General features: G+C 39.8%; 2 protein-coding genes across 23 annotated transcripts in view; one reads left to right on the forward strand and one right to left on the reverse strand.

The window, feature by feature from the left end:
- Positions 1–27,500, forward strand: part of LOC135215277 (uncharacterized) — a 524,407-nt gene that overhangs the window by 363,144 nt on the left and 133,763 nt on the right. For 21 of the 22 annotated variants that reach the window (XR_010314640.1, XR_010314645.1, XR_010314637.1 and 18 more), the window contains 2 exons: positions 1,382–1,735; positions 2,004–3,321. The gene's annotated coding sequence lies outside the window, so the exon portion shown is untranslated. Of the gene's footprint in view, positions 1–1,381; positions 1,736–2,003; positions 3,322–27,500 lie in introns of those variants that run through there. The other variant, XR_010314642.1, reaches the window with a different exon arrangement.
- Positions 11,206–12,198, reverse strand: LOC135215753 (tigger transposable element-derived protein 1-like). Its single transcript, XM_064250708.1, has one exon. The coding sequence runs from the start codon at positions 12,196–12,198 to the stop codon at positions 11,206–11,208; it is 993 nt and encodes a 330-aa protein (XP_064106778.1).

A 27,500-nucleotide genomic window follows, 5' to 3' on the forward strand; every position in this document is an offset into this window, starting at 1 on the left:
TCTTTCGAATTTGTCCCGGAATTCGTGGCCAAGACCCAAAATCCCTCTGTGCACGATGACAGGTTCACTTCGTTTTCCATTCCATCACTGAATGACTTTGTGGGTGGTGATGCTCAAGAGCTTTTGTTGTGTCCCGTCTGGGTCCTGCGTTGCTATCTTAAAAGGACTTGGCACCTTAGACCAGGCTGCCTCAGACTTTTTGTTAGCACAGGCCATGCGAAGAAAGAGGGTTCTAAGAATACTATATATTTTTGGATACGGAAAGCCATCAGACAGGCATACTTGGCTCTTGATGATTCCACCACCACGCCTGTGCAGGCTGGAGCACGACATTAGGGGTATTGGTCCCTCTCTGGCTTTCGAAAAGAACTTGAACAAAGTTTCTCTTTGGTTCCCTATACAATGGTTATCCCATATATCATTGTACGTCACTCAGGGTTTGAGTGGTTAGATATCAATTTATCTAGCTTCTCAATGGGCTCCAGTCCCTCTCCAGAAGTTATTTCTTCTGGAGCTGGACTGGTGGGAAGGCCCTCTATTGTAAGAAAAAAAAAAGGCTAATAATGGTATATTGTGTACTTTTGTATAAACATCATAAATGTCAGCACAAATATAGTGAATAAAAACTAAAGAATAATAAGTAAGGTTCTTAAGTATCCTGTAGGCTTGGCTAACCTAAATGAGTACCCAAGGTTAAGACAGCTTTCATCAGTGTTCATACTTGTTTCATATTTAGTTGTAAAGTAGAACAAGCTAGAAAAACACCTGGTTACTAGGTTGGCCAGGGGTGAGCATTGGTGGAGTTTCCCCTCTTTCAAAAAACAAAACTTTATTTAATATAGGGGAGCAAGTAAACACCTGCTTACTTGTACTAATTGATTATCAACTGTAAACGTTACTTCATGTATACATTTAAATGCTTATGATATCTGATTTGAAATATCATATTATATCCACTTCTACTTTTTTCCCCATTTTTATAAATAAAAATGAAATTTTTTCCTTTTCAAATATGTATATAAATAGGCCTGTTTTTCACATCTTCACATATAAAAAGAGTCCTGTTGTATTTTCTATATTCATAAAGGCCTCTAATGTTTCCTGTATTTAAAAAAGGACCTTTTTAAAAGTGCAAGATGTTTGTAGTATTTTGGAAGGTTTTTTACAATGGCCACTGTTCAGTAATGTTCTAGATGAAAAAAGGCACTTCTCTTTTTTTTTTCTATGGAAGGATCTTTAACATTCAAAAGGCTTTCTGACCAAAATTATGAAAGATAAGAAATAGTAATTGTGGAATACTTTTAAAGAGAAACAGGACACAATTAACAGATGCAGAGAAACTTATTGTAACAATGTCTGAAAATTACTTTCTGCTTTTCAGGTCAGAAGCTCAAGATATCTAAGCATAAGTGTATCAGATATGACAATGATTCCTCAAGAACTCTCACGATCAGGGCTGGGCAGGAAGGGATGTCCTCTCTACCCACCAATCAGGCCTGGGCAGGAAGTGATGTTCTCTCCAACCACCAGTGGGGCCGGGGCAGGAAGTGATGCCCTCTCTACCTACCAGAGTACCATTACTTGACATTTCTTAATAGTGTCCACATCATTCCACTGGTATGTCTGCTTTTAGGACATGTGGACAGTCTCTCAGCCTGGCTGCCTTGAAGCTTCCAATTATAATTCACACATCCTTTTTGGATACTGCTGCAGCCAGGATGCAAATGGACCTCGGGTAAATGTTATACGATACAGGTTTTTTTTTAGCTATTAGCAGTTTCATTGTAATTCTGGTTTCTAAAATTAATACATGTAATATGAATTGGTTGTATATATAAGTACTGCATTTACAAGCATAATGAACTGCTTACAACTGCTAAGAAACTCGGCTAATAAATACTGCATTTTTATTTATATGTGTTTGCTAATAAATACTGCATTTGTATTTGCTTTATAGTACTTCATTTTCTGTTTATTCATTTATTTTTTCTTTTTCTTTTCAGTTTCTCATTGCCAGACAAGTGGCAGAGGCGGCCGCAGAAGTGGCAGAGGAGGCAAAGGCTCTGGTAAAGCCCCCAACTAATATATGGCTGTCCACTGACCCTAAAAGACACCCAAACAACACCAATGTTCGTGAAGTAACAAGAATTATGTGCAACTACTTTTTCCATGCCCTTTTTGCGTTGAAATTGTACTAGAAGTTCTCTCTATAGGAACTACAAGCTAAAGGTTTTACAGACATTATATCAAATCTGTATTTTAAGGTGGTTGTCTTATTGTAAGCAGGTTGGGTATACTCAAACACGAGCAATATGCAATAGCTGTATTTTCACACAGTTCAATACATGATGAGCAGCAGTGCACGTGACAATGTTGAAGCTACGCTTACTTAAGCGAGACTGCCCCAGACTCAATTTCTCCCATCTTAAACACATTTTGGCGGGAATACAAGTAACTTTCATATGCATCATATGGAAACATCCTACATCCCTTCTCTAAAATAAATGTATTACACTTTTCATGAAATTGAAGGTTTATCAAGTAATTATACAGAAGAGAAGAGTAAGGCATACTGACGACAAAATGGTATTATATGAAAGAAAAAACAAGTCATATAAGTGGAACGTGATTACGTGCTCATTGCAAAGTAGGACGACATTTAGTTGCATGAAGTTGACAAGTTATTACAAAATGGTCACATAGTCAGCGCAAAAATAAAAATGTGTATAACTAAAGAGAAATCAAATTGTACATAATTGAAAAATCACAAAATGTAGTTTTGTTCATGAAACTTACCTGACAGATATATATATAGCTGTATTCTCCGAAGTCCGACAGAATTTCAAAATTCGCGGCACACGCAGTGGGCGGCCAGGTGGTAGTACCCATTCCCGCCGCTGGGAGGCGGATATCAGGAACTATTCCCATTTTCTATTCATATTTTTTTCTGTCGCCGGTCGGTAAACAACTGTTTACAGACCTCCGCCTAGGATTTTGAAACTTCATTAGCCGCTTAAGTATCCTAATTATTCTTTCGATTATTGACTGGGATTTGTGGCTAGGCATACGCTATCGTAAATTTTTTCATTGCATTTGATGTCTGAAGCTAGTTAGCCTAGTTTCAGACTTTGTTGTCTGCATGGGGTAAGGTGAGGCTACCGGAACTTTCGGTAGACACTCGCTTAGTATATATGACGTTTACATGTTTTCTTTGCATAAGTTCAATGTAATTAGTGTAATGTGTGACTGATTACGGAAGAAGTAGGATTCATGTACGCATTTTAGAGCGGGTTAGAATCAGGAGTTTTCCTCCACAGTAAACAGAAGTTAAAAATAATGAACCTTCTAACCTCCTGTAGATTTTATTTTGCCTAACCCTGTGGTATGGCTTACGGGCCTAGAAGAAGGATTACATCAAGTAATCTTAGACTAAAGTGCTCGCTCTCCAATCAGTGTTGTGAAGTGTAGTGCCCCTTGTGTTGTGGAGGGGGCGTCAGATCGGCCCCATAATGCCTCTAGGCCTGGACCTCTGTCGGACTCCCAGGACTCAGGGATGAGGGGCAATGGTCGAAAGCCGCAAGAGGGTTTACCTGGGGGCTTCCCCACCGATCTGGCGTCCCTTCGGCAGAACCTGTTGACGCTTCCCAGGCTGCTAAGATCGTGCACGTGCACGAATCTTGAAGGATTGCTTCTCTCCCCGAGGCGTCCTCCCCGCGCAAAGGGTTGGAGCTCTCGGAAGACTCGCGCCCTCTAAGAAGCTTTAGAGAAGAGGACGTTCACGTCCTCTCTCTCGTCAGGAGGGAACGTCAGATCGGCCCCCATAACGCCTCTAGGCCTAGACCTCTGTTCGTGACTCCCAGGAAACCAGGGAGAGGGCATGTCAAAAGCCGAAGGAGGGTTACGGGTTTTTCATGCTGATCTGGCTTCCTTTCGGCAGGTCCTGTTGTCGCTTCCCAGGCTGCCGAAGATCGAGCACGTGCACGAATCTTGAAGGATTGCTTCTCATCCTCCGAGGCGTCCTCCCCACACAGGGGTTGGAGCTCTCGGAAGGACTCGCGCCTCCTAAAGAAGCTTTAGAGAAGAGGACGCTTCACGTCCTCTCTCTCGTCACGAGAGGATGAAGCAGGAGCGGCTTGCGGCTCTCCATGGAGACTCGCATGAGGACGTCCCTTGAAAATATTCAACGTCATACGCAAAACGCGGTTCGTCATAACATTGAGATGTTGGCAAGGTCGCTCGCCAGGACGCCTCTTGGCGGGCCTTGCATGCATCAGGGCGCTCAACGAGTTCCTCTCTGAAACGGTCGTTCAGAAGGACTTGGTGTTCTCTGCCTCAGACACGCTCGTAGCTAAGCAGGACGTTTTTTGAGGACGCTTTCCAGGACGCTAAGCAGGACGCTCGGCAGGACGCTTATGAGGACGCTTTTGTGGACATTTGCCAGGACGCTTCGGTGGAAGCTAGGCAGGACGCTTTGCGAGAGAAAGGACTTGTAGAAGGCGCCTTATTTGCTGTTCAGGACGTTTCTTAGGACGCTTGACGCTTTCTAAACGCTCGTCAAGAGGAGGTTTTTTCAGGACTCTCCACAGGACATTCCTTTACAGAAATTTTTAAAAAAGGATTCGGAGTTAGCGGAGAGACATACCCGAATTTTTTCTTCGATCCCTCATTTCCTCTCATCGATTTCTCTGAGAATCGGGAAGATTATATACTCGGATTCCTGGGTGACTTGCGGTCATGTTAAAGGGTTTTCCCCTATTAGCAAAGTGCTAATAGTTTTGTCAAGTAAGGACGTTTTCCCCATTGTCAAGATACTAAACGTTTTGTCATTTAAGTGGGGGACCCCTCATAAATGGGGTAGTTCTCATTGACATAGATTTTAACGTTTTTTATCTTGTTTAAGCGGATAAAACTCATAACAAATTTCGGAAGAGCTTCTCTTTCATTTTCAGAGGCCCTCCTCCGGGGAGTAAGAAAAAAGACTTGTAGACTAGATCCATGAATCTTATGTCCAATATCATAAGAACATTGAACGGTCCTTTTCGATCCTCGGTTCTCTCTTGATGATCTCTATTCGAATATTACTCCCTTTTCTTGGCAAAGAGTCTTGGCAAAGAGTCAAGGAGTTCTTTTAAAAAGTCTCATTCATTAGAACGTGGACAGTCGTTTTCCTTTCTTTCTCTCTTCCTCGTCGAGGAAAGATGTAGTAGAGAATTCGATGTTCAAATTACTACAATACTTACATAGTTTTTCTTTGCGTCATTTTGCTAACGCATGGGTCAAGTCATATCCGCATATCGTATTTACCTCTGCGGATAGAAGCCGAAAAGAAACTGGTTTTGTTCTAATGTATTTAATTGACACTCCCTTCAACCTCCCAAGAGTTTTCGGAGTAAGAACAACTCTTCAGGTATTGTTACGATAACACCAACTCAGCTTCTGTATTTAGCGAATTTTGTTTCGTTAAATATGCCTGCTTGAGAGTTTCCTTTTGCTCGATAATTTCATACCTATCCCTTCGTAAAGGCGGAGTAGCTGGCAACTCAGGCAGATAGTGCGAGACGATGAACAAGGCTGCTGTTACTGTGATCTACGTCCCCCAGTACAGCCGGCTAGCTCGGTGACATGCGCGGTTGGTTACGTCTGTTTCCCTTGCGGGAATGGTTGAATAAGCCGTCTCTCTGCTCTACAATCATGGATTTTAGCCTCGGGTTGAGGAAATTTCTAGTAATCATGAATGAACATGCCTTCCGTTTACTTAGAAAATTTCAACAAGATATCTCTTATACTTGTTCGGTGCGGGTTTAACCGCACGGTAACAGAATTCTGTAACGAATCTACCGCGGCACATAGCACTATAATAATGCTCTCCTGCTTATGCAGCCTTATTTAGGGAAGGAAGCAGGCTGAGTGAGGAAATGGATGAGTTTTGCTGGGGACCATTTCCTCGCTGGAGAAGCTTGTTTTCCCTGAATAACAGCAATTCAGACCTCTACAATTTTTCCTCACGAAGAAATTGGAATAGCATCAAAAAAAAATTCAAAAGATCAGTAATAATTCTATTTTTTCTCTCTCTTCAACGGCTTGAGGATCACCTCGGGTGATAGCGAGAGGATGCCAGACATCCGAACAGAGGAACAGATGTTCTGGCACATTGTCTGAAAGAATTGGAAGCCAAATTGGTCGGCTCTCCAGTTCCTCGAAGGGTGAGTTTGGATCGAGTGGCCCAAATCATCTCGGATAATTTCTCAGCTCTCTCATAGCTCAAGAAGAGAGAGTTTTTTTTGGTTATGGGCTTGGGCACGGAAACGTAACGATCCTCAAGAGGTTCGTTAAACTAGTGGCACGTCCGTGCGGGTCTTCTCAATCGAAGGCAACAACTACTGACGTCTGAGTAATCCTCACTTAGAAGTATGTCGAAAGTTGAGGAGAGACTGAGGGCGTCCTTTCCGTTAAGTTTTTTTTTTTCGTAAAAAAAAATGAATTGAAAAGACGAAGGGAAAGCTTCCCCTCCGAGGGAGATTTAAGTTGGTTTCCCTTATTCATGATCCTAGAGGATTAGCTTTAGTCGCCACATGTTGGCCTCTAAGAGGTTGGATTCACAGAGGTCATGTAATTCAGAGAATTGTCAAAGACCCTTCCCGGAGAGAAAAATCGGTGTAATCTAACATCGTCACTTAGTGAAGTATCTGATATCTCTCCTCTCTGAGTCTGAAGGCGTTCAGACTATCGAGAAGCGATAAGATCTTCAAGATTAATGGCAGTCTCTTGGCCAAGGCAAAGCAGTGCTGCCTATTTTCAGTGTTCAATCGGAGGGGGGGCCGTTTCTGGAGATAGTGAAGGGAAATGACTGTTCCTCCACCTCGACCTCTGTGAATTTCTTTATGGTTCTATCTTTCCGTATGAAGCATGAGATAAGCTAGAAGTCCTAACTATTGTAGAATATGCAAATATGTTGTTGACGGCCTCTAGGCTCAGAGATTCGGTTCTGTCAAAACAAACAAAGCTCACGATCTTTGAGGTCTGGGGAGATCTTGAAATTCTCTGCATCGCAGGTTCCGGCATGGAACTTAGACGTAGTCTGAGTTTCTGATGCCAAAAGCATTTCGAAGCTATCCTTTCTGCGAACTTAATACACGTGGGGGGGCACCCCAGAAGGCTTTTTTTAACATTTCCCTAAACCGGTTCTAAAGCCACCGGCCACAGAGGGGGTTTTAGTGGGGGTGGGGAGGTTTTTTTGCCATGCAAATCCAAGGGTTTTTTTGTTTTTAGTCCTTTTAAAAAAAAAAATGAACAATAATGTGGTCTGTCCTCTAAGCCTTCCGTTCTTGATAAGAACGAAAACCTGTCTAACCCTTGACCCGAAGGCTTGGAGACCAAGGGTATGGCACAAATTATGGGACAAGGGCATTAGAGAGTCCTGTGCCCTGTCGGGTCTCTCAAGTTTTTATCTTGATAAAAACTATAGAAAGTCGAGGTCAACGGACAATCTGCGGTGTTCCCGTAAAAGACCAGACTGGTTCATGTCCAAGAACACCCTGGCATTATAGTCAAGGAGTTCTTTTAAGAAGTCTCATTCATTATGTTTGCATAAAGATTTGAGATTTTTTCTTAATATGAATGCTCAAGAGGTGAGGGCGCGGCCTCGGAAGCATTCAACAAAGCATGACACTCAGTAACATCCTAGTGCCACGCTTTAGCGAAGCAACTCTGTGTTTGCTTCACACTCCCGACGGGATGTGAAGACGACATTTTGAGATCTGTAAGTTGCTAGGACCATACATATCCGTAGTATATTATTGGGGGCAGCAAGCAACACGAATCCTATCCTAGAGAAAAGGGATAGGTGTGCTTTTAACTTTGAAGGGTTGGTCGCTTGAGGCGCGTTCCTTTTCTTTAGCCTAGAAGTTATGGAACTAACTTTGATAGGTTAGGTCAGGTGGTGGTTTTAGCTTCGTTGCCCTCAGAAGTAATGGTCATATGGGTCTAGTCACATTGTGGTCACGCCCCCCCCCGTGGACAGATCATCTAGAGCGCACCAGCATTACAGGTCTCTACCTCGCTGGCAACTCTAGTACGCAGAAGCAGACTTTGGTGACAGTAATCACGAAGTCGGCTATGCTAACAGGTGAGGAACCAAGATGTATATCATCTACTAATTTAGTTTCCCAAAAAATCCTATTCTGTCTCTTCCCACCATCCGAAGGTGGGATTCAGCTATATATATATCTGTCAGGTAAGTTTCATGAACAAAATGTTATTGTTATAATACAATTAAGTTTGTTCATACTTACCTGGCAGATATATATAATTAAAGTGCCCACCCACCTCCCCTCAGGAGACAGTGGTACTGATAAAATATGAATAGAAAATGGGAATAGTTCCTGATATCCGCCTCCCAGCGGCGGGAATGGGTACTACCACCTGGCCGCCCACTGCGTGTGCCGCGAATTTTGAAATTCTGTCGGACTTCGGAGAATACAGCTATATATATATCTGCCAGGTAAGTATGAACAAACTTAATTGTATTATAACAATAACATTTTTATGCCAACTCGGAGGATTTATTTTCCTCGTCCCTCTTCTGGGTTGGCGGTCAGCACACGAGTCAGCGGGGGAAAGTGAACGAGTAGGTGGGGAATCCTGCACTCTTATTTCCCGAAGATGTTTTCTGTTTCTCGTTGATATTCTTCCACTACCATCTACTTTTATGACATATTGGCGGTCTCCTTTCATTTCAATGACTTTTGCATTACGATCCCAGGCCTTAGAGACAACATTTTGCACTGCTACTGTGGTACCCGTTTGCAAGGGGCGGAGTCTCTTTGCACTAGAATCATGACGGAACTTGACATATCTCAAGTGTCTACCCATCTTCTCCTCTCTGTCTATCATAATGTCTGCCCAATGCTCTGTTATCTTATGATAGCTTTTAATCATGGGGACTGAGTCTCTTGAGTTGTCGTCCCATGGCTAATTGTGCCGGCGATTTATCTATGTCTCTTAGGGGCGTATTTCTATGTTGCAAAATGGCTCTTGCAAAACTATCTGTGTCGAGGCTTCCGTCACTTCTTGTGTTATCTTGAATGGTTCTTTTTGCTGTACATACTGCTGCCTCTGCCCTTCCGTTGGATTGGGGGTAATGGGCTGAGGATATTCTCATCCTAACCCCCCATTTCTGTAGGAAGCTAGCCATTTCAGTGCTTACCAAATTGGTGCCACCGTCGAGGGAGATTTCTTCCGGGGCACCCCACTGCATGAAGTATCGTCGGAAGAGTGGGATCAACTTAGCAGAAGTAGCACCACTTGGAAAGAAGGCAATTTCCAGCCAACCAGTAAGCCTATCTGCATATGCCAAATATTGTTTTCCACATATTTGAAACATGTCCGTGACAGTCTGTTGAAAAGGATATTCAGGGGGTGGGGTAGGCAATAGCGGTTCCTTTTGTTGGGATGGAGCGATGACGTCACATGTTCTGCACTGCATCCTCTTGAGTTTCAGTTGACCCTCCATCCCAGGCCAATACACGGCCTGTCGTGCCCTACGAATCATTGAATCAGAACTTTGGTGGCCTGAGTGTAGGTTAGAGACAACTCGGTCTCGTAGTGACAGGTATTACTAGACGTATGTGCCCTTCATCATATGAATACACCGCCAGTTCGTCCACGATGCCAAGTCAGTCCCGTACGTTAAAATACGGCTTTATGCTGGAGTCTACTAGATTTCTTGATACTGGCCAAGAACCTGCGGCTACCATAGTCTTTAGCAGCTGATATTCCACATCGCTTTCAGCAGCTTGTTTAACAGGATTCCAGTCGAGGGTTATGACGTCATCACTCAGCGACGTGATCAACGCTGCAACGCACGAACTCTCAACCTCCTCCCCCATCTCACTGTCACTCGCATTTATTGGGCTTCTGATTACTGGGTATCTTAAAAGAGTATCGGCTGCTGAGTTTTTCTTCCCAGGAATGTATTTCACTGTGAAACTGTTTTGTAATGTTTTTCCTTTAATCGAAGCAAACGAGGATTTGCAATGTCTTTCAATTCTCTATCACCAAACACTTTGACCAGCGGACGGTGGTCAGGTCAGTAACAAGGATAATATTGGGACATCCCAGTAGGAATAATCTAGCTTTCTGAAAGCACCATACCACGGCAGCAGCCTCTCCTTCAACGACTGCATAATTGACTTCTGCCGAGGTTAAATGTCTACTTCCACAGAGGGCAAGCTTCCATCCCCCTTTGCAACAAAATGGGACTTTATCCTCTTCGCAACTGCAATGTTGTTGTAACACCAGAAATCCCATCCCATCACGCGACCAGTGAGTGATTACCGCAGTTCGCCTAGATTTATCGTAATAGGCCAATCCATCCCCAATCAAATTACATAAAATTTCTTTAGTCTTTTCGAATGCATTCCGTGACATTTCATCCCAGTATACCTTTCGACTGGTAGACTTTTTTAGGAGGTCTCGAAAGGGTTCCATTAGTTGAGAGGTAGCAACAAATGGTGCCAATTGGTTTACGAGGCCAAACCAAGACCTTATGTCAGTGATGGTTGGTTGATTTGGCATTGGGAAGCTCTTGATTGCAGACAGCTTTTCCTCACCTGGCTTGAAATTCTCCCAACCTAATTCATAGCCTACAAAGTCTACCTCGCGTTGGCAAAATTGAAATTTATCAGGATTGAGGGTAACTCCGTTCTCTTCACACACTTGTAAAAAACTTATCGTGTGATAAAACGCTCCTTCCACAGTATCATCATATAGGAGAACATCATCGACACATTTAGATTTTCTCGGAATGTCCACTATTACAGTGAACCCTCGTTTATCGCGGTAGATAGGTTCCAAACCCGGCCGCGATAGCTGAAAATCTGCGAAGTAGGGACGCCATATTTACGCATTTATTTAACGTATATTCAGACTTTTGAAACCCTCCCTTTACGTAGTACTCTTAACTAACCACCCTTTAATGTACAGAACACTTAATGCATGTACTACAGTACCCTAAACTAAAACAGGCACAAATATTAAAATGTTAGAATATTAAAGTATAAAAAAATAAAGATTTTGTTACTCGTACTCAACCATGAAAGAAGTTGAAGAAAAACTTGAATGATGATGGCGATGAATTTGCTGCACAGTAGAAATGATGATGATGAAGCTGATGATGTCTTCTACTGTGCAGCCAATGTTAGTATTTTACGTCTCTTCAGACGGAGGTGTCTTTTCCTGGGACACCTCTTCAACTTCTTCCTGGGACACTTCTTCAATTTCTTCCAAAGGCATAGTAGCAGGAGGAACTGGCTCTTTTTTGCGAGGCTGGAAGAACATTGTGATCGGAAGTTGCTGCCGCTGCTTCTTTTTTTGCTCGAAGAGCATCCTGTAGGGAGTCATGTCTTCGTCGATTTTGTTGCAGAATTGCAGAGAACGAACCATATCCTCCTCCCACTCTTGCGACAATTCTTTCAACTCCTTCGCAAGGTTGCAGAGCTTGGCAAGCCGTTCTAATGTTAAGCCCGTTTCTTCGACAATTTCTTGGGTCTCTTCCTGTGTTTCACTGTCTTCGTCACTGGCCGATTTCGTCAAGTCTTCGAGCGGCTGGGAATGGCAGTCCAATAACTCGTCGACGTCTTCAGTCGTCATGTCACCAAACCCGTCACCTCCAATTATCGCAGCCAACTGCACAGATTTCCGTATTGCAGAGTGTTGAATCTCAGCAGGTGTAAATCCCTTGTCATCGTAAACAATCTGGGGCCACAACTTCTTCCAGCTCGCATTAACAGTAGCAGGTTTCATTTCTTTCAGTGCCTTTTGGATGTTCTGCAGGCACGTGGCTATTGTGTACTGCCGCCAGTACGCCTTCAAATTGAATGTTTCATCCTCATCATCTTGGGCAGCATCCACACACGCAACGAGGTCCGCGAAGGTATTCTTCGTGTAGAGGGCCTTGAACGCCCTGATAACCCCCTGGTCCATCGGTTGAATTAATGACGTTGTGTTGGGTGGCAGGAACTCAACCTGAATGCCCTCATGCGACAGATCAGTTGCGTGTCCACCAGCGTTATCCATAAGGAGAAGGATCTTAAATGGCAAGCCCTTCTCTAAGAGATATTTACTGACTTGTGGGATAAAACACTGGTGGAACCAGTTGGAGGTCAGCATCTTCGTAATCCATGCTTTTGGATTATGCATCCAGTACACGGGAAGGAGATTCTTATTTTTATTTTTCAAAGCGCGAGGGTTTTTCGATTTGTAAATAAGCCCCGGCTTTAGCAAAAATCCAGCAGCATTGCCACACATCACGAGGGTAACACGATCTGAATTGCTTTAAAGCCAGAGGCTTTGGCTTCTTCTTTGAACAGGAAAATTCGCGACGGCATTCTCTTCCAAAACAAGCCGGTCTCATCCATATTAAACACTTGTTCGGGCTTGTATCCACCTTCAGTGATAATATTCTTAAATGTCTCATTCGTGCAAGTTTCAGCAGCGGTAGTGTCACCGGAAGCAGCCTCGCCATGCAGGGAAACGCTTTTCAGGCCGAAGCGTTTCTAAAATTTCGCAAACCATCCTTTGCTGGCGGAAAAACGTTGTTTCTGAGGCTGGGAATCAGTGGATGTCCCTGCTTGAGGTTCATCTAGTATATCATCTTCGTCTTCTTCAGCATGGTCGCCATCGTCGTCTTGAGGTTCCTTTGCCGCAAAATTCTCATACAAACTCAAAGCCTTGGTTCGGATGGTGTTCGTATCCAAGGCTATGTTCTTCCGGCAGTCGGCAATCCAGATTGCTAAAGCACCTTCCATACGGACGATCGTTTTATTACGAGCAGTAACAACTCGCTTCACTGACCTGCTAAAGGTGATGGCAGCCGTCTTTCTAATGTTCGCCTCGTTCTTCTTAATGTAGCGAACGGTGGATTCGTTCACTCCAAAATGGCGGGCTGCGGCCGCGTAACTTCTGTCTTCTTTCAACATATCGAGAAGTGTCACCTTCTCAGCAATCGTCATCATTTTTCGGTGGCGTTTAGGCTTACTACCAGCCTTAGCAGAAGCAGAACGCTTGGGAGCCATTGCAGGGGTTAAACAGAAAGTTCAACAAAAAGTTAAACTTCAAACAGTCACGCACAGCACAGGTTAAAGTTACACAGTAACGTAGTAGCATCTACCGGGCGAGAGAGCAGCAAACAAAGTGGCCGCAAGAAGATGCTACTGGTCGGAGACAAGCCAAGCTGCTGCGGATCGGAGAAGCGGTCAAAACACCAATCACAGGCTAGATTACAAAACTTGGGAGCTGATTCGTCATCTATCAGCATTGGAACCAATCACAGTCCGTCTTACATGCTACGTAGTAGTTACAAATTCAAATATGTACAAGGTACTATAGATGCTTTACGTACGCTATTTTACGCTTGTTTTGTTGTAAGATACGTACGCTTATTCGAGATGTGGTTTTTGCAACAAACAATATTATTGGATGCAGTACTACGTATACATACAAAAGATTCATGGAAAAGATGCACATCCATTACATTTGTAGTAGTAGCCATCAGCAGCCTTACACCATTCAAATATGACAAAGTCAGACTGCATCTGATTTGCGTTTCATGTTCGATTTAATTTTACTATGTATACTGAATTATCGTATGTTCACATTCTCTTTTCGTGTTTTATTTCTTTCTGTACTGAATTATATGTCATATGTAATGCAATGAACCATCAGTAAGAGCAGATATTACTAATTATTAATGGAATTAACTAAATATTTGGGGTCTTCATATATCACGGCTATTTTCGAAATTTCCGGAAAATCTGCGATATATTTCTTTTATAATATATACATAAGTAATGAAAAAAGTCCGCGAAGTTGTGAATCCGCGATGGTCGAACCCGAAGTAGCGAGGGCTCACTGTACATCATCAAAGCGCTTTGAGTATGCATCCGAGGCAGAGACATGTCCCATTGGGGTCCTACAATACTGGTACCTACCCCATGGGGATATGAAGGTAGTCAGGTGCCGACTTTCCTCATCTAATTCCACTTGATGGAAACCAGAATAGGCATCTATTACAGTTTTGTATGAACGCACAGGTACACTGGATGCCATGTCGAACGGGGCAAAAGTGTGATGAGTTTCTCTTTTGCAATATTTGTTTAGCTTTTGGTAATCCACTGTTCTTCTTGGGTTTCCATTCCTTTCAGATGCTACTACTATTCGCGCACACCAATCGGTTGCAGTTCCTGTAGGAACGGGGCGGATTATTCCCAGTTTTACATCGTTGTCCAGCTGTTTTTTTACCTCTTGCTCCCAATGTTTGGGAATTGGAATTGGCGTATGGCATGCGTATGGGACTGCATCAGGGAGAAGGTGGATATGGTGTGGCTTTCCCTTCATTACCGGTAATGGATTCCGTTTAGTATTGAATACCGTACCAGAGAAACGCTCCAAAATCCACCTTTTGAGCTTAGGTACATTGTCCTCCTGAGGGGAGAACGGCAACTCTATGACGTCATGGGTGTTGCTCCCATCACTGGTGACATCATTGGCATCCACACTATTGGGCCGTTACCTACCAATATTATTTACTGATATTCTGTCTACCTTAACCTGATGGGGAAAGTTTGCATCCACTAATCCTAAACACTTACATACATCTATAGATAGGTATAGCCGAGAGACACCGCACACTACTTAACACCTCTATGTTTAGAGCGTTATTTCTACCCAATGTTATTGTACAACGCACACTACCCAGTACTCTCATGGGTTTTTCGGCTGCATGATTAACCCTGGCGTTCGAACGACGCAACTGTTTCACGTTCAGTCCTAATTGATGCAAAACCTTTTCCCCCATAATACAAACTTCAGCCTCAGTATCGGCAATAGCATCAATAAATGCTTCATACATTGGTACATCACGTCTCATTTTATGTTCAACTTTTACGCGCACATGCATGCGGTAGCTTTCCCGCCAATGCTGTCACCTGCTGGACTCCACAGTGCTGCACTAATGTGCATGCCGTAACTGACATGGTGTCGTCATCATGGTCTACTTCAATGCCTGCTGCGTTGTTATTCGCACGTTTTTTTCTGCAATATCTAGCTAAATGACCCTTTACACCACAGTTGTGGCAACACACTTCACTTGCATAGCAGCTAGATTTAATTTTCTCATGAAAGCGTCCACAATTATCACATCTCTTACCTGACATGAGTAGCTTACTATCCTTTTGTCGACGAAAGTTCGATTTTACTGCCGCAACATCACTGTGTTCTGTTTCATTATTATTATAGGGCAGCAATTCTTTCCCCACCTTGGCAGTAATGAGTCTCTGGTTAATTTTGCTGGCCCCACTATCCCTTCCAGCTGCCTCATATATTTCACACTTCTGTAGTATTTTGGCGACACTGTTATATTTTTCGTAGTCTTGGAGTATTTCTTGTTTCAATCCGCAGTTATTTAAACCACTGGCTAACCTGTGAGTCAGCATATAGTCACTCATGTCATTTTGGCACCGAGGGCAGCGGAAAGCACAATCTAAAGCCAATTCCTGACACCGATGTACATATGTCTTCGCGGGTTCCATAGGCCCTTGCTGTGCACTAAAAAATTTATCCCACAGAATTGCACGGTTCACAGACTTTTGAGTTACTTCTTGGACGGCATCCAATGCCTGATGTAGAGAAAGGGCTTTCCATTCATCGGACGAGTAACAAGCGTCCAATGCCCTTTGCAACTGATCATCGCAGTTCAAACGAATGCTTAGCACAGCATCTTCAGTATAAACCCTGCCAATTTGGAACCAATCTGTCATAGACCTACGCCACTTCCTAAATGCTCCTTGTGACATTTCGTACGAACATTTGTCGGGCATAATTGCTCTCATACCTGAGGGGGCACCACTGCTCTGTCGCTGCTACAAGAAAAGGTTTGCCATGGCACTCAGAAGGTCCTCATTCCCACCATTGGTGCGGCTACGTGCAGCCCGTCGAAGGGCCCCTCTTCTTGGTGTTGTTGAATATCTTGCACCCGACATCTTGAAGGCTTCCCAGGTCCTTATATCACTGCGCCATGTAAGCAGGTTGGGTATACTCAAACACGAACAATATGCAATAGCTGTATTTTCACACAGTTCAATACATGATGAGCAGCAGTGCACGTGACAATGTTGAGGCTACGCTTACTCAAGCGAGACTGCCCCAGACTCAATTTCTCCCGCCTTAAACACATTTTGGCGGGAATACAAGTAACTTTCATATGAATCATATGGAAACATCCTACACTTATACATAGTCATTTTTGTACAAAGCTTTCAAGTTACAAAAATGACTGTTATATATTTATTGTATAGTGTTATTTTACTTGTAAAAATCTTGTAAAATTCATGTGGTTACATGAAATTGTAGCTGTAACTTCTATAACAGCTTGACCCATGCTAGGGGTGCTGTGCAGACCCTCCCTGCTTCTTCGGGTGTAAATAGAGCTGTGTATAAATTTTTTTTTCTAGCATACAGCAGCAGTCAAAACCTGTAGAGAGGAAGAGGGATTAATAAAATAAAACTACTATCAAGAATTTTTAACTTAACAAAAGTTGAATTTCAAGGTATAGTACATAATGTACCAGATTTTAATGCACTGCTCATTGTATGATTAGATTTTTACCAAGATATTGATTGGTACCTTACAATTTAATTGCCCTGTGACAAAACAAACATTATATTTACCTGCCTGTGCTGAATCACGCTCACATTGCACTGAAAAAGCACACTGTTTTCACAAGACCTCTCTGTGCACAGTCTGAAGGCACCTCTCCTCTCCTCCACAATATGGCATATGTTCGTTGTCGAAAATTGCCTGCTTCCATGCCTATGCTTTGTAAGCTCCAACAGCTAACAGCTAACAGCACCAATAGTCACTATGTTGGCTACTCTGATAGGTTGGCAGTATGTCCCAGCCTTGTTTATTTTCTTAAGAGTTGGTTGAAGAAGAAATCTTCTTGGCAACCTCTCTCCACACCTCTGGGGTCCTCTCTTGGGGGGGGGGGGGGTTGCCTTCATCAAGGTACTCTTAAATGCAAAGTCTAAATATTGTATCAGGCCTTGTATACAAAATGGTAGTGAAGTACTCATAGAAATTGCTTTCAGTAATAGGTAAATTATATAACAGTGACCACACCATCCATCCACTGAATCTTTCTCATCAATTCTACAACAAAGCAGAACAAAATCTAAATCCCTACTCCAAGAACTTTTTCAGTTCGTAGCTTATTTTACCATTCGTGTTTAGCTGATGCAAGAGCATACATGATCATGACAATTAATTATTAACCATTTGCTGCTTTGTACATTGCTTGCAAAAAAAATCGAGTTATCTGGAACTCTGTTTAAATTGGCTACCTTTCCTTATATAAAATCCTGCCCATCACATCTGAACTCTGTTGCAACAGTCATCAACTGTATAGCTGTATTTGGGCACAAGATGCAGCTTTCAAGAATGTCTTCCAACAATTATTTGACTATCTTTTCTAGGCTCTACAATTCATGAAATCAGCCTCCTGAACCTTTCAATACAGCTGTGAACAAGTTCCTGAAAGCAATAAATAATATCCCTTCAATGCTAACCCACTGAAAAATGTTTTGATCAGTAACTGGTAACTATAGTTCAACTCTTAGCCAGTCCTGAACTATAGAAGAATCCTTAATTAACACCAAGTTTACTTGGAGCGATGGAAAAAATTGTGTATTTGTGTAATCACCACCAACAATCATTTAGTTCTTTTGAAAGGATTAGTCTTCTTGAAATTGAATGAAAATGTTCCTTTCATACTTCCCTTCATACTTAGCTGATGACAGGCACTCTGTAACATAAAATTCTGTACAGATGAAAGGAAAATAGTTTCTTGCACAACTAGTATTTGCATATAACTATTACAAGTGTTTGTATATGCCCATTACAGCCTACTTTTATTGCTTGGCAGCCTACATCACCTGTATAAGCAATTTTTGTATCGTCAATTATTTTTATCATTTTAACATTTTAGGATTATGACATTTTAACACATTTTAAGATTATGACATGACTACTATATCTTTTACAGTCAAGGAAACAAATAGTTATATAGGGCAGTGACTTCTTGTTTATACAGAGGTTATAGGCAAATTTCACGTGATGTTTATAAATTATAGATTATTCTAAACCAATTTCACTTGAAGCCTACACAGTTGATCTTGCAATAACTTCACTTAAATTCGGACAACCAAGAATGATCAGATTATTCTTGCCCAAAACACCAACCAGACCTGACTAATACATCCTTTCTTACTTAGTCAACTCTCAAAAGATCTACCATCCAGTCCTAGCTCGGTTCAGGAAGGATTCACCATGCCCTGGACCCTTAACAATACATCCTAAGGTCCTTTCACATAGCAAAACATATCCTAAGCTGAATAGGGTGCTTTACCTTCAAGCCACATTTGGGTCACTCATCCTGGGCTGAGCTTACCTTACCTTACCTTGGGATGTTGCATGCTAATAAGTACTTGGCCAAATTTTCCCTTACCTTAAATTAATTGAACTAGTGAGGCTGAAGACTGACAGCCCTCCAGGGCTCATCTTGCATCTTGGAAAGGTTTGAGTTAGGGTAAAAAACCGCATGGTACAGGGGTGGACCATGTACGATCAATGTGTACAACCCCAAAAAAAGTACATTATAACGCGTCCTGACATCGGAGATGGGCATCTTGTTGGTGAGAAACAGAGCTAAAGACCTCTACTCCGGTGTCAGGACACGTTATAATGTACTTTTCTTGGGGGGGGGGTTGTACACATTGATTTTGTTTACATGGTCCACCCCTGTACCATGCGGTTTTTTACCCTAGGTTAAGATTGGGCAGTTGTGATGAATAGTGATCAGGTTGGTCCTCCTAACTGAAAATTTTGAATAAAGATTCACTTGGCTCTGTTCCCCAAACTTGCTGCATTTGTTCCCTACAGTCACTTCTACGCTGTAAGTCCATATTCCAGCTGAAGTATCAGGATTCAGAATCCTCAGATTGGAGAATAATCCTGTAAAATGATTCGGCTTTGAATATCTGATTCCTGATTGGTGAAAGATAGTAATTGTTTACCAGTGACACACTTGATATGATTAATTAGATGAAGCTACAATTCTCAAGGCATATCAGCAGGTGCTCAAAGTAAACTAGGTTTACTGTAGGGAGCTACAGATATCATCTCAGAATGGCTGAAATCATTTTGATTTTTAGACTGCAACAACCACAAAATCTAGGTTAACATTTTTTACTTTTTACTAGACATTCCCATTTATGTTGACAACATTCCATAGTCATAAAATTATGTACTATACAATATAATTTTTCTGACAAAACATTTACCAAAGGTTTTATATATATTTTCACTGACTACAGTAATATGGGCTGCAGTTACAGCAGAGATGTATTTTGAGTAATAGTAATTGGTCTTTGTGAGGAGGTATACATAAAGCCTACAGAACAATTTTGCTGGAAGTCACAACACACATCACATCATGTCTGTCTGTCAGCAACCTCACTGACTTTGAACTTTTGAGAATTGTTTAATAAAACCAACAGCTCATTGATTTCTTGAACTGCGTGCACAAGGCTTCAAATAACTAAACAGGTATAGACAATAAACATTTCAATGTAATTTTAGCAAAATTAAAGATAGTCTTTGTGCTGTAAAGAGTATACTGAAATCCACAAAAAAATTTCACAGTCGAATGTGAAAAATAGGATGCATGATAATCTCAAACCGCCGTGGTACAGCATAATCTATTAAAAAATTATGAGACAAATAAGAATGACAAAACTTGAGAATAACTTAAAAAGGAAACGTATTGACATTAATTTCTAATTGTCTCATTCCATGTTCATATAAATTTTCTATATCAAACAAACTCTGAATAAACCGGCCCTCACTCCTACCACGAGTCTATACGTTGGAGTTTTTCGTCCACCGTGATTATAGTAAGATATCTCAACTCTGGTAATTTACAGTTTCACATGTAATGCACTGTTTCTTAGTCTTCCCGATTGGCTATTCAATGCAAGTTGAACAATTCAAAGCTCCCTTCACGTAAACAACGTCTCGAATTACTGTAGAAAGTCTCTTTCACTACTTCAAATTAATTCCTGGCGTCACTTTCTGAGAAGAGCCTCATTAGAAAAAATGCATATTCCCACAGGTCAACAGGAATGCATACAAAGATTAAATATGAAAAATGGAATAATAGTGAAAATGACATGCCACACATAACCCCAACATAAGAATTCTCAAACTTCCCGATGTTCATGATTATGAATCTAGTTTCGGAAAAAAGAATATAGTATAGATGCATAGAGGTATTAGGAAGAGTGTACTACATTAACTGCATCCCATACAGCAGCTCGCTGGTATAGAAAACTTGCAGTTACCAATTTAATTATCCTATACGTATGAATAATTGAATCCTAAAACTAGATTCACAAGGATTAACCTACCTGTGAGCATAAATAAAAAGCCATGCAACCTGTACACGAGACAAAAATATATTATACTTAAAGGCAGCCAACTAACACATGCTTAGCACCAATCTTCTCCATATCACACGCGGGAACAGGTCAAGAGTCAACACCAAAGAAAACAGAAGGGCACCTCCAATAATATTACAACTACCATTCATCGACTCATACTACTCAATTGAGTTTACTATTCAAGAATCTATTAACGAGTGTGAAGATAAACATTACTATGTATCTCTGTACAATTACAGATACTAGAGCTTAGATATAATGAAAAACGATCAAAAGTTATATATATATATATATATATATATATATATATATATATATATATATATTAAAGGAGAAAGCAAATGTGTCAGTGAATTGTAAAACTTCAGCTTTCTTCTTCGCTTAGAGACAAGAGAGGGCCTAGCAACAAGCCTTCCTCGAAGGCTTGCTGAAATGAAAGAGTTGAATTGATGATTATGCATTGTGAGGCTGGAGAAGCTCAGGGTTGCTATGTGATTTTCAATGTGTGTCAGGATATGTGTATGTGTTTGTGTGTGTAATGTTAGGTCCAACCGCCCGACACTGGAGAGAAAGGACACACTCTCCTGAGATAAGCGGTAAGGACGGTTTGGAGGACTCGGAGTCAAGAAAGCCCATCGAAAGTTAGGGCACATTTAAAAGGACTTAGGAAAAAGTTTGCCTTTTGAAAAGAGAGAAGTGTAAAGTGTATACTTAATTATGTGTTGGGGAATATAATGGATATGTCTCTTTGTATCAGATGGGTTCATGGCATTATACTAGAGAATGGGATTCTCTAAAATACTTAACAATTTAAATGTAGAACCTAACAATTTCAAAGTCTTGGGAGTGATTACTTAGTCTAATTCAGGGGAATAGAATGACAATTTACAGTTTTTTGTGGGTCAGACTTAGTCCTTAATGTTACGTTTTTTAATCACATTGTTCCATATCATTTTCAGCTAGTTTGGGGATTAAAAAGTATATTTTTGTATTTACGAGAATTCATTAGCCCCCTCTCATTAAAATTGTCCCATCTATTATCCCAAAATGCTTGAATATCATCTACATATCTCATACGAGAGAGAGAGAGAGAGAGAGAAAAGGCTGAGGTTTTCATATATATGTTATTTCCATTTTTAAGAAAATGATTATTGTAGGCCTAAAGCTCTAAGTATCTCTGAGATAACAACAAAATCCCGAAAGATTTTTATAATCTACCAAGAAAATATAGTTATATCTAGTTCTAGTGCCAGTGGTATTAACAGTAGTAAAAACTGGGATTCTTATGAGATACGTAGACCAACGCATATGTATTATTATTTGACGTAGAAAAGCCTAAATTTGGCTCATCGCTATCTTACCTGGCTCAGAAAAGAAGGCGAGGTTCCCAGCCAATCACATTTCTGTTCCGCTTCCAAACGTGAGATATTTTCCAACGATTTAAATAATCAAATTATCTCAGATATCTTTGATGAACGTGTTCTTTTAGGGTAAAATACATTTTTTTTTATTTCAACTTTCTGGATATGCATAGCCTTCAAGACATTTATTAATAGTAACAATGACCTTTAGAAAATGAAAGATAAGAAGCAATATAAATTTTTGGCTGCTTTTACATTACGTCACATACATAAATCCGTTTTAACCACCATACTTCCAATCAAAATAATGTCTTAGGTAAACAGTATTAATTTATTAAGAAGAAATAATAAAAAACAAATAGAATTATGCAATTTATTTGACAGGAGTGCCAAACTCATCATAATAGGCAATATTGTTTGAATGATCATTTCATGCCTTGTGCAGTACTTACTGGTCCAAGAGCTTCAATTTTAATGCAAATCCAGAGAGACAGATGAAGAGCTGACGCCCGGGAAGCATACTACAGGAAATGAAAATAAAATACAGGTAATATTAATGTCAATACATGTAGGTTGACAAAACAGCTGTTGCGTGTATAAATACTGGAGTAAATGGCAGAACCCCATTACCCGACTATGTCTATTACTAACCTAAACAATGAAGTGAAGGAAATAATTAGAAATTATGAAGCAATATAAAAAAGCTGGATAACAATGAAAAAGCCATTATATATATATATATATATATATATATATATATATATATTATATATATATAATCATGTTCGTTTGTTCAAAATCTTAAATCTCCGAAAGTTCTTCACCGATTGCTTTGAAATTTTGACACATTACATTCGAATACACGTGTGTGTTTATAATGGGGTTTCATCCTACCTGCCCCCCTCCGAAGGGGGTGGGGGTGAGAAGGGATTCCCTGAAACGGAGCTGGTTCTGCCCGTGAAACAGGGCTGGTTATGCCCGTAGACTTAGTTACTTTACATAATTTCTGCATAAGACTTATCATTTGGAAAAGAATACTATACGGTAAACATTAATTCCATCAAAGAGGGTGGAGTTTGAGAAGGGATTTGACAGAGAGAGAATGAGAGGGAGGGGAAGTGAGAGAGAGTAGACGAGGTGTTAGTGAGGAGAAATAGGAAAAATGACATGGAGGGTTAGAGAGAGAGTTGGTATTGGTGAGAAGAAAGAGGGAAAGAGACAGTGATGGTTGTAGAGAGAAAGAGAGATAAAGAGATAGGAGCTTTTCTCTTTTCTTTCTTTTCCATATAACCAGACGGAGCCACAGCAAATATCGGCCGGGTACAGCTAGTATATATTTAATATTATATATATATATATATATATCATATATATATATATATATATAATGTGTGTGTGTGTGTATGTCTGTGTGTGTGTGTGTATAGTCTGTTAAAACAGAATTGCATCTAATGATAGAATCCCATAAAATGATAGAATGTAGAAAATAAATACTATATTTCAGAGAACTTGCTGGCTCTATCTTTAGGCGGGTAATGAATGAGAAGCGATACAGAAAAACAAAAAAGTGGTATTTTTTTATACCACGAGGTCCACAGGTAAGCTGTTTAAGTCACCTGGGTTGACACTTTCTCTTTAATCTTCTTAATCGCTGCTTGGAGGAAGATTTTATTTATGATATCTGAATCCCAACAACTGTTTGAGATGTTCATTGTGTTTCTTTCTTTATTTATCATAGCTCATTCTACCATGTGGTTTTTAAACCGACAATTTCTGCTTTAAATTATGTGATCACTTCCAGTTTAATGTGAGATTATGGTTTTGTATGTGGTTAAAAAAAGCTGAGCCCTGTTGTCCATACCTAACATATGCTTATTTTGTATTGGTCTCTGGGGAGTGATTTTCCCAAATCCAATGTAAAATTAATCACAATCAAGGCAAGGGATTTCATTTACCCCTTTGTCGTTGAGCAATAGTTTTTGTTGGACGAGGATCAGGGAGGGAGTTTGGTAAATTATTTGGGTAGGCAAAAGCAAAAGGATTAGAGTTATCAAGTGTCTATCTCAATGGCATAATTCTGTCCGGGTGTGGGATTTTAATTTTTATTTTGTTGTTAGATCTCTCTCTCTCTCTGATCTTGTTTTGAGGATGATGGTAAAGAAGGGGGATCGTGTTCGCTCTATGAATAGCCTCTTCAATATTTTATCAGGGTACTTTAAAGATGACAGCTGAGTGACACCGCTCCTTACTTACGAATTATTTTAATTTCCTTTTCCAGGACACTCAGGGTACAAATCCGTAAGGATCTTCAGAATAAATTGCTGGCCACACCAATTTTGATAGAAGTCGGTCAGGGTGGAATAGAAATAAAATAAGAATTTATGAAAAATACAATTTTGGTTTTCTGTGTATGGTAAATTTGTATTCTATTGTGTCTCTGATTATGAAAATTAAAAGAAAAGGAATTTTGTTGTCTGTTTCCCATTCAACTATTTCATCTAATTTTTAAAAAAATTAGTTGGAATTGCCCCACCTATTATTCCAAAATGTTGCAATATCGTCTATGTAGCCCATCTGCAGAATGTCCTTAACTTTTATTGTATTTATTATTGTAGTTTCGAAATATTCCATGTTTAAGACTAAGTATTGGTTTACGATAAGGGGGTTGTTAGATAAATTTAAAATCTTATCTTTCTTATTGCTCAAGATAATTCCAAGTACTATTGTTTATTGGGTTATTTAACTTAAGGGAAAGTCTATTGGAATGAGTCTTAACTTAAACCTTCGCTCATCCTGTGCCCTCACGCCAGACCGGAACATAATCTAGATTTTGTAGTGGTTTTTCATAAACTCATATTTGACAAAAATCACAGCCGTGAACAGATATGTTTAAAAGATATTTTACTAAATGCATTAGCTGACCCTGTACCACGTATATTTATGATTGCCATCTGCTTGCTGCAAAAGTGAGCTGTTGTAATTAGTAGGTCTGCCAAAGACGACAAAAGTATAATCATGGAGAAACACTTTTACATCGACAAAATCAACCAACTCCTTCCAAAACATTCCACTGATTTTTTTTAAAGAAAAAAATTAGATTGGTTAGCAAAAACAAAAAAAGCATTGAACTACTGGGAAAATTGCTTTTATGGCCTTCCCAATTCTCACAAACATAATCTTCCATTCAGACGCATTATCTCATGTGCCGAAGCACTCAATTATAAAATTTTTAAGTGGTTAGTTAGCCTCCTTTCCCATTTCTTAGGCACATTTTCTCCCAGTCACATTAAACATTCTGAAGATTTCTGTCGGAAATTTAGAGAAGCTCATATACCACTTCACAACATAAAATTTTTAAGCCCAGATGTAGATTCCCTATTCACTAAAGTACCTGTACAGGACGTTCCATAATTTTTGAGGGAAAAATTAGTCCCTTATTCGGATAATTTCCAGCTAAACTTGAAATAGATAATAAAGTTGGGGAAATTATGTGTATCTAATACCGTCTCTTCATTCGGGGAGTCATTCTATCAAAAAAAAAAAAAAATCGGGTGCACTATGGATAGCCCTTTAAGAACTGCTTTTGCTAATCTATGCATGGAATATTTTGAAACTACAATTATAAATGCAATAAAAGCTAAAGACATGCTATGGATGAGATATACAAATGATATCCTAACATTTTTTTGGATAATAAGTGGAGCAATTTCAATGAATTTCTTTCAAAATTAAATTAATTAGTTCCTTGCATCAAATGTAAGTTGAATAGGAAATTGACAACAAAATACTTTTTTTTTATATTATAGACAACAGAATACAAATTTACCACATACAGAAATTCAACATTTTCGCTTTCATATATTCATTACTTTAGTTACGCTGACACTACCATCAAAATTAGCGAAGCCAGCGATTTCTTCTTAAGAGCCTTATGGATTTGTTCCCTGGACCTCCTGGAAAAGGAAATTGAACTAATCCGTGAGCAGCTGTCATTTCTAAAGTACCCTGACACTATAAATGAAGAAACTACTCATAAAGTGAACACAATCTTCTACCAACCTCCTCAAATCAAGACCAGAGAGACACTTTATAACAAAATTAAAATTAAAATCCCCCACCTGGACAGGATTAATACATTGACACAGACTCTCGGAAACTTTAATCTTTTTTCTTTTACCTACCCAACAAAAGCCAATCTCCAAAGACAAAGGAGTATATGTACTCCCTTGCCTCGACTGCAGTCAATTTTACATTCGCTTACAGGAAAAACACTCGCCTAGAGATTAACGCAATATAAACGTTCAGTTTGGTAAGGACAATAGAGTTCAGCTATTTTCAACCACATAAATAACTATAATCACAGAATGAACTGGAATTCTTGGTTCAAAAGCCAGATGTAAGAATCAGCTTTGATTAAAGAAAAAAACCACGATTAATATCTCCAAGGGGGGATGGGACTCAGGTATTATTGATAAAATCTTCTTCCAACCGTTAATTAAGAAGATTAAAGAGAATATGTCAACCAGGTTGACTTAAACGGCTGACCTGTGGACCTTGTGTTATAAATACCGCTTTTTCAGTAACTCCTCTCATTCATAATCTGCCTGAAGAGAGAGACAGCTGGTCTCTGTAATATAATATCTACTTTAAACATTTTAGTATTTAATGGGCTCTTTTCATTACACACACACACACACACACACACACACACACACACACACACATATATGTATATATATAATATATAATATATATATATATATATATATATATATATACGGGCACGAACCATCGACATCTTCAATTCCAGGACTGGCAGTGAAGCCTTAGCCCAGCCACCCACCGCAAGAGGTAGGGGGGTGGGCTAAGGACATTTGTATATATATATATATATATATATATATATATATATATTATATATTATATATATATTATATATATATATATATTATTATGTATATATATATATATATATATATACCTATATTATATATAGATATATGATATATATATATATATCATTATATATATATATATAATATATATAATATTATATATATCAATATATATCTATCTCATATATATATAATGGGGATACAATCCACAATGAAGTAAAATCCTCTTGTAGTTTAATATATATCTTGTACAGGATTAAAGCTTTCGACAGGGACAACAGATACAGAGGCAGTTTGGCGCTATGATAGAAAAACAACAATAAAACAGACAAATAGACAGACTGGAAATTACAGTCTTGGTTATTATTGTTGCTGTGTTGTTAGATTAAATCTGGCCTTGTGCCAACAGGTTTTATTATTTTTTTTTTTTCTTCCTCCTAATGCGCATTCCGCCAGAGGCGTTTATTTGAGGTGTTTCGCTTGTTGCCGTTCTGAGGGAATTTCGTTTTTTTTAAGTCAATTAGTTGTTATGGTGGAATTCTTTAGTCTAGTCGTTATGGCGGAAAGAGTTCGACTAGATTAACCATTTTCTAGTTAAACTTTTGTGAAGTTTATTGTAATTTTAAGTCATTATTAATCAACAAGATGCGTGAAGGTGCTTTACATGATCTGAACATGTCCAAACGAAGAC

Source organism: Macrobrachium nipponense, chromosome 5, assembly GCF_015104395.2.
Source record: "Macrobrachium nipponense isolate FS-2020 chromosome 5, ASM1510439v2, whole genome shotgun sequence".
Classification (NCBI taxonomy): Eukaryota; Metazoa; Arthropoda; class Malacostraca; order Decapoda; family Palaemonidae; genus Macrobrachium; species Macrobrachium nipponense.

Excerpts from the sequence above, each read along its gene's own strand:
- LOC135215753 (XM_064250708.1), bottom strand. The coding sequence starts at position 12,198 with ATGCATAATCCAAAAGCATGGATTACGAAGATGCTGACCTCCAACTGG.